The 8517-nt window shown below is 33.6% G+C and overlaps 1 protein-coding gene across 1 annotated transcript; it reads right to left on the bottom strand.

The window, feature by feature from the left end:
• Positions 1 to 2103: 2103 nt before the first annotated feature.
• Positions 2104 to 6030, bottom strand: LOC143536878 (putative lysophospholipase BODYGUARD 1). Its single transcript, XM_077030774.1, has 4 exons — positions 4949 to 6030; positions 4558 to 4886; positions 3870 to 4069; positions 2104 to 2687 (listed from the first exon to the last, which is right to left on the bottom strand). Exons 1-4 carry the CDS (start codon positions 5466 to 5468, stop codon positions 2360 to 2362), a joined length of 1377 nt encoding a protein of 458 aa, XP_076886889.1. The 5' UTR covers positions 5469 to 6030; the 3' UTR covers positions 2104 to 2359.
• Positions 6031 to 8517: the final 2487 nt, after the last annotated feature.

The following is an 8517-nucleotide window of genomic DNA, read 5'->3' as shown; positions in this document are numbered from 1 at the left end:
GAAGAAAATGAATGGATCAAGATAGCCACTTGGATTTTGGAAATTAATCAAAGGACCTACTATTGACAAAAATACACTACAGTTTCGTTATCAAACAATCAATATGCAACTTACTTAGAGGCCATTAAATCTTCCGCCTCTTAATTTGACACAAATCCACCATCACACGTCTAGTGATTCTTTTGACTGAGTCATATAAAATTTTTAAAGAAAAGGTATATTTGAATAGTAGCACGTTAAATATGTCATAACAGTCGGTATATTGTATATGAAAGTTATAGTGAGAAGATGGTTTCGTTAAGAATAGGCATAAATATCGATATACGAGTATAGTTTGATGGGTCTACGATCCTATTGAAGAGGGCTTCGCTACAAGCTAATATACGTCCTACATGCAGCTACGTTAGGTTTGGGATCTTTAAATTGCGGGTCAGATGAAAGCGAATTAAGAAATTGGGTGTCCAAATTGCACATATATATGATGGTTAATACCAAGACTATGCATAGGGGATGACAAATGGTAGGATTTTGGGTGACAAAGGGCGACAACACCGCCCCCAGGTGATATTCGGGCAGCGGGGACGAGTCATCGATTGTGTGATGAAATTAATAATAAAATAAGTTTTTTTTTTTGGGGGGGGGGGGTGGGGGGTTGGGCTATAAACCGATACACCCTTAAAATGAAAATAGTCCATTTGCTGACGTTGCACTACGTGTCGAAGGTCTCCCCCACCTCAGCGCCACATCACCACCTCCACCATCATTCACCCCCACCACTCAATGTAGGTTATACGCATCATTTCACTATTTTTTAATATAATTGTAATACTATATAAATAGCTTAAACCAATTGAATTTTGTCACTTCACCAAATGGGAAAGAATGATGCACGGAGTGGGGGCACCGCCGCACCGCTCACCATGCAAAGCGGAATGGTGAGGGTGTGGCGTGGTGTTCCATTCTCACCATTTTGTTGCCAGGTCATTTTTTGTGTGGTATCCCTGTTAGTATACCACATGGCCTAACAATGGTATATAAGTAAGAATCTGCATAGGATATTATTTCATACTCAAGTGAAGTAGGGGCTATAAAAAAGTGCAGCACTCCCTTAGGTAACGTTAGTTCAAGGTATGTGAGAATACATGAAATATACACACATGAAACTAATCTGTTTGCAAAACTAAGAAATTAGACTACTATTCCATAAACTTTCAATTCTCAATTACGAAATATATAACAGAGATATTTTACTTGATTAAATTGTATATGTATCAGTAATATTTTTAACTAGTATATTTTTAACTTTTTAGTATTTTTTTATCTAAGTAATTAGGTGTAAAAAAACAAAAAATGCGAGGAAAAAATCATTCCCATTGTCTTGAGGGCCCATCATCCATGGAAGATATCCTATGAAACTATGTTGACTGATAGGACCAGCCCATTTAGATTAATAATAAAAGTAAAACAAGTATACTTAGGCGATGTTAAGTTTGCATATGGAAATCATTTCGGCCCCTTCCATATTCCTTAAACAAACACAATATAAGTTTATATAACTCGGTAAAGATTCAAGATCGAATCATAACCGAAATGAAATTGCTGTCGCATATGATGCCTAATTTGGTCCCAAAAGGTAGATTTGGAAATGGAGAGTGACACGAAATAGCACTTGCAGATGGAAGAAAGAAACATTTAAGGGAAGTATTAAAGAAGCACCATGTTTATGGTTGTACACATTTAATTTTTACAACATTATATCCATCAAACATAGGACTAGATAATTGGTACCAGAAATAAAGTGTCTCGTCTTTTTAGTGTAAAAAAAACTTTACAATTAATTACTATTCCAACACGAAAATAAGTTCTTGAATATAAAAAGGCCTTTTGATATAGTACCGTTAAAACTTGCACAATCAATAACACTATAATAACGGTAGAGTGGCATTACCTATCATTGCATGCATGAAGCATAAACGGTCGAACCTAGCAATACAAAACCAATTTGTGTGCATGGTTAGGCATGTTTGTTTAGTTGTAACTCATATAGCCATACAAAACCAATATGTATATATGTATACGCGTATAGATGTAAGTGCATTTTTTTCATAAATTGAAAAACTCTGTTTAAAAGGTAAACAAGATACCGATACATCGGATAAATTAAGAAAGCCTATCCTAGTTTATATGCTACTAGTATTATAGCTCATCCAATTTCTTGTTTTGGATTGGTTTTTATCTAAAACTGTATATCTTTTGGGGTGGACCTTGATTTTGAGTTTGCTTTTGTCTTCTTAAAACACCAATAATTGAGAAAGAAAGATTTACTGGATTATGCAAATGCAAACACATAGTTAAGGGATTATCTGGTTCTCGCACTCTTCCATATTTGTTCAAGTTCTCTAGCAAAGGCTTTCTGACGTCCAACGACAATGGTGATATGATCCTTCTTTTCAACGACCCTCACATTTGCCCGAGGGACTTTGGTCTTGACATTATCACTACACTCCACAGGAATGAGCTCGTCGTCTTGACCATGAAACACATTAACGCTGCAGTTTAGGTGGTTTTGAACCATGTCCAAATACCCTTCGATTTTCGCAGCAGTCCCGCAGATAACGTTGTGAAGGGTGTGCCATGCGGCATTATGTGTGTGACAACAAAAGCCTTCAATCAAATACGTTCGGATCCTGTGTAGAAATCTCATATGATCATGAAAGATGTTTAAAAAGATATATAGTTATTTTTAGAAAGTTTCATATAATTGTATAAATATTTAGATAGTAGCTCAAAGTCAAATGTATAATTTAATTCGGACATCCAAAACAACTATGTCGAATGCATGAAATATTTAATGTGATTTGAAGAGTTAGTTTTTTGTTGTAGTGTATGTAAAGTCAACCAAGTCGATTTAAGTAAAGAGAAACAAAAACGTCATCCCATGAGATGTAATTAAGTAAAGAGTCAACCAAAAGTGAATTAAGTCATTTCAAAAACACAAATATTTGGATTTTTATAATTTTATTTGAAGATCAAAGGTATATTTTTAGTGTTTTCTTTTTTCATGCAAGGGTAAATATATTAAAACTAGCTAATTTTCTTATAATACTTACTACAGTAATATATAAATCACCTTCTAATCTTCTATAATATAATCAACTCTAAGTCCATTAACCTTAGTAACTTGATCTAACTGTAACCAAATCATTTGAGTTAAGTTTTATATAGATTTAAAAATACTTTGTTGATGTTTTAAAAGTTTTGCAATTATTTTGAACCTGATAATTAAGAACACCATGGGTGTTTTAGCCCCCATGAACGTTCGAGTTGGCACAATGGATGGCAACTCTCACAAAACCCTCTCACGGTCAAGTCCAGAGGAGGTTGGTGTAACACTTGCTTGTTTTAAACCTTCATAAAATAAATCTATTAACAAATATAAAAAAAAGCCTTATAAATAATTTATGATCATATTTCTTATAAATATATAAAAAAAAGTTATAATTAATTTATTATAAGCGTATATTTCTTTATACGATATTAAAAAAAAATTAGTATTATGAAGAACAACTTAAAATGGTGTTTATGCCAGAAAGATAATACTATTTTAAGCGTTTTTGAGCATGTATACTCACCTAATTTGTCATAAATTCATTTATTGGTATCATAATTTGTCTTGTGTAAGGCATGAAGATTTCCATTAACAAATATTAGGTGTTTGAACAATTAAAGCTAAGAATTAATGAAAGTTTAATGTATTTATCAACTTATTTCTATATATATTTCTAAATTTAATTATTAATCAGTTAAAGAGTAGGCTGAATTAATTAAAAATCCAGCGGAAATTAAGTCTAGAGTTTAAAGTTTCAAACCTGTTTCTAGTGACGAGTTTTGTAAGAAATTCCCATGTACGGTGATGCTTGCAGATCAACAAGCAAATCGTCCTGCTAACATGCTCGTACCAACACGCCATCGACGCCCCAAAAGCAATTAACGGCCATACTTGTCGCGGCGCAACCTTCCTCATCATGTATTGTGTCGCCTCCTCCCCATTCGGTGCCGGAAAATATGGCTAACCATACATATATTTCAAAACAGGATACAAACAAAAAAAATATGTGTGCATGTTATGAGTCAGAGCATCTCCAATAACTATTGTTTTCAAAATTGGACCGGACCGGACCTGACCTACCGGTGGGCTTGTTACGACTTGGATTCGACTCTACAGTAGTCTGGTTACCTATATTAGGCTTGGTCCAATTAGTGAACCGGTAAGATGTTTGGTTCATTTATTTTCCGGTCTAGTTAAGAATATATTAGCAAGCTTTTTGGGCCCCCCTAAAAAGCGGTAATGTTATTGTTATTTACGTCTTCGGAATATTTTCTGTCCTTTCAAAAACCATCTCTCTCATCCCCTTCGTTTTTACACGTTACAAAATAATTCTCTTAGCTACTCTTATCTCTATCTAACCCCCTTCTCCCCATAAAAAAAGGTTCAAAATTACCCTATTGGAGATGCTATGAGTAAATAACAACTAAAACATATACTTGATCGATTACCGGTGCGAGTAAGGTTAAAGACTTGACCGACTTCGGGTATTTAACCGCAAGTGCGAGCGCAAGAATGCAGCCTAGAGAATGAGCCACTATGTGAAACGATTGGACCTTGTTCGGTTCAATAACCGACCTCTCGATCATGTCCAAATGCTCCTTGATCGTGTAAAGCGATTCGTTAGGCTTCGGGCTTTTCCCAAACCCCAGCAAATCAATTGCGAATAATCGGTATTTTGATTTAACCGATCTCGAGAAGTTTGGGAACAATGTCTCCGTCCAAAATGCAGATGATGATATAAACCCATGAATAAATAACACATTCTCGTTAACATTAACTGCAATTAATAACAAATTAAACAAATTCAAAACATAATAATAATAATAATATCTTAATAACCTTTCCGTCCTTCCATATGAACAAAGAGAGTATCTTTACACGAACTCGACCAAGAGTTACACGTGTCGCAATCGCAATCGGACCACCGTGGGACCGGGTGCGACTTGCGACCACCGATCTTCTCTTGAACCATTTCCACTGCGAAAACAGTGGGTTGGCCACCTTCCACCACATTCCGCCGTTTCACAGTGGTTTTCGACACTTCGGCCACCAACGACGGCCGCAAGTAAAGCGTACCGGAAACCTCTTCGAGCTGCAACTTTCTAGCCGTAACACAAACGATCTTCTCAGCCACCCCGGTATCTGACACCAAAATGTTACCGCGGTTAACAATCGCTTCTTCGGTTGGAGACGAACAATAACACGGCTTCCATTCATCCTCCATAAAGAAATCAACAACCTTGTAAACGTAACATAGAATAATATCAAGAACATCAAGCATACAAAAGACTATAAAACTCAACAAGTCGTTGATTATCTTCCCGGATATGGCAAGAACAGATCTTTTCGTGTTTCCCATGATACCGAAATAAGTAGTGATTATCCACCTGAATTTATAGATGTGTACGTTTTAAAAATTTGGACGAAGGAAACTAAGTAAGCATTTTAAGTTATAAAAAACGGCAGCCAGCAAAGAATAAAAAACCGAAAGGAGAAATGGGGTGTAATCGAAGTGGGTGATGACAGGCTGATGGAGGTTGGGTTATTAATTATACAACAAAATGTAATTATGTTATGTGTGACATTAGGTGTGTGTATATATGTATATGTGGGAATGAACTAGTTATGGTTTAAGTAAAGCGTGTGAATTAAGGAGTGTGTTAAATGCTGCATTAATCGGGAGGGGAAAAAGTTGGGAAATGTTGGGTGGTGGTTGAACCGCCAAGTGACTGACTTGTCAAGAAATCCATAAACCACTTAGCCGTCGACCGAACGACTTATTCTGTTGAACCGGTCAAGAATTGTGGGAACATATTCTCATTTTTTTGAGAAATCGTTACTCATGAAAAATATTCTGCTAATAAGTTGTTTTAGGTTAGAGAAAACCAGTAAATTTTGAATTTAAATCTAAATAAGAGACTCGGATTGTTGAACTTGGAATCATTGAGATGACTCGTTTTGACATGGGCATCACGGTTATGACAATAGGGCGGTTGAGTTTAGGGCTGTTTACGAGCCGAGCCGAACCGAGTGAAGGGTTGCTCGTTGCTTGGCTCGTTTACAACCGAACCGAAACGAGCGGCTGAAATTCAAACCGAGCGAAAACCGAAACGAGCCAAAATCGAATCAAGCATTTTTCGATCGAACATCGAACGATTTCAAGCATTATTTATTTATTTTTCACTTTAAAAAATTCAATAAGAAGCAAATTTTAATGTTGTAAATAATATATTTTATAAATAAATTAGTAGTTTTTAGACAAACATATAATATATTGTAAATTTGTATTATAAATAAGTTTAGAGTGAGATATAACGATCATGTAAAAAAAACTTTTAATTTTCTAAAAACTTGAATTGAACAAATAAAACTATAAAATTGACGAAATATGAAAATTTTAAGGGGTAAAATAATTGTAAGCTTATATTTATGTGTTTTGTGTATATATTTATATATTTGTTCATATATAATTATATATTAAATAAATTAAAAATATTCGAGTTGAGCCGAACCGAGCATACCCTTGCTCGTTGCTTGGCTCGTTTACAAACCGAACCGAGCAGAGCGGCTCGTTTTCAATCGAGCGAAAAAACGAGCGAACAATTTTCGAACGAGTGGCGAGCGAGTTCGAGCGTCGAGCGGTTTGGACGGCCCTAGTTGAGTTGCTTATATGGTAAGATAGTGTGATAGGTTTAAACAAAAATAAAAATTTAATTGTTAGATTGAAACTTAGAGACAGTGTCCGCTCGGCTCATGTGCATGGGTGGGCAGTCGTACATAGTCCACATTTTTGGGAACACACAATGGATATATAGATGGGTTGAGTTATAATAAAAAAAATTGGTTTTTATAATAATGATAGGAAATAATCTTTTCTCTTCATTTTATACTTGAATGGTTAAGATTAAATTAGAGAGAAAATCAATTGTAAAACAAGGGTAAGGGACTAAGGGCATGATAGAGATAACACATTTGTCGACTTTCTCTCTTCAAATGCAATACACATGTCAAATTTCTCCATCATTTTAAAACATCCATAACTTTTTTATATGACATTTTTTTAAAAACAATTTCACCTTAATAATAAGTGTTTTTTATCTTTTATACGAGTATCATATTGCTATATAAAAATAAAGAAAATCGTTGTTTTTTACAAATTGTGTTTTACCAAAATTGTGTTTTACAAAATTGTGTTATAAAATTGAGTTTATTTTTTCATAGTGTTTTTTGCATTGTGTTTTTTACATTGTGTTATTTTATTATGTTTTTATTTTCATAGTATTTTTTCCCTTGTGTTTTTTTTTCATTGTGTTTTTTCATAGTGTTTTTTTCCGGTGACCATTTTCAGTTGATCATTTCCGGTAATTGTTTTTCGGCGAATTTTCGGTAAATTTTTCGGCGATTTTTCCGGTAAATTTTTCGGGGATTGTTTACCGGTGACTTTCCGACGAATTTTCCGCGAAATTGTCCGGCGAAATTTCCCAAAACTTTTCCGGAAAGGTGGTGGCGGTGGGCGGTGGTGGTTGTAGGAGATGAGTGAAAGTATAAGTGAGTTTTTAAGTGGGTTTTTAAGATTAATAAAGTGAGTTTTTGAAATTAAATTAATGAGTCTTAAATATTAAGATAGTAGACTAAAATACTCTCATTTCTAGTCTTCTTATGAAAATCAAACTTCTTATTTAAACCTTTATCTGGATATATATACTAACACACACACTAAATAAAATAATTTCTTGTCATACAAATGTTATAAGACAATTTAAACCATTAATTTTTAGCGCTGACACATAATTGTAATTATTTTTTTGTAGATCCATCACTTTTTTAAAACATTGATTTATTTAATTTTGTACGACATTTTTCCATCTTCATTTTTATTTTTAGTTTTGTTCTCAATATGCTTCTAAAAATTTTGTAAATAAATTTTAGTCTCTGGGTTGCTTATAAAATGTAAAACTTAACCTATAATTCATCTATTACACATGTCTACAATTTTTCCTTGTGTACTTTTAAATATAAGTTTTTGGATCATTATAGCATAATTAAATCAATATATCAAATATTTTTTTATATATATCATAATATAAAGACATAAACTTGATTAACATAATCAGTTATAGACACCTTCAAAATATCATTTTTCTTTTTAATAAGAGGTAGATTGAAGTCTAGTAAATGTGCTACATAATATTATTGACGATAAATATATATGTCTTAAATCATAATATCAAACCGTTATTTAGGTCTGATTAATTTATTATTACTTAAAGAAGTGTTTTCTCAAGCAAATAATGTTATAGCTTACGCCTTTTCACGTCAAAAAAGTTATAAAAATTGTTTTAATTGTCTATCAAGCAACAACTTTTTTAGGTAAAGCTTCAATTATAATATACTAGCTTTTATCACCT

This window comes from Bidens hawaiensis, unplaced genomic scaffold (assembly GCF_021521415.1).
Source record: "Bidens hawaiensis isolate Kalapana, Puna unplaced genomic scaffold, B.hawaiensis_p1.1 tig00010983_1, whole genome shotgun sequence".
Taxonomy (NCBI): Eukaryota; Viridiplantae; Streptophyta; class Magnoliopsida; order Asterales; family Asteraceae; genus Bidens; species Bidens hawaiensis.
This window is presented reverse-complemented; position numbering and strand designations above follow the sequence as displayed.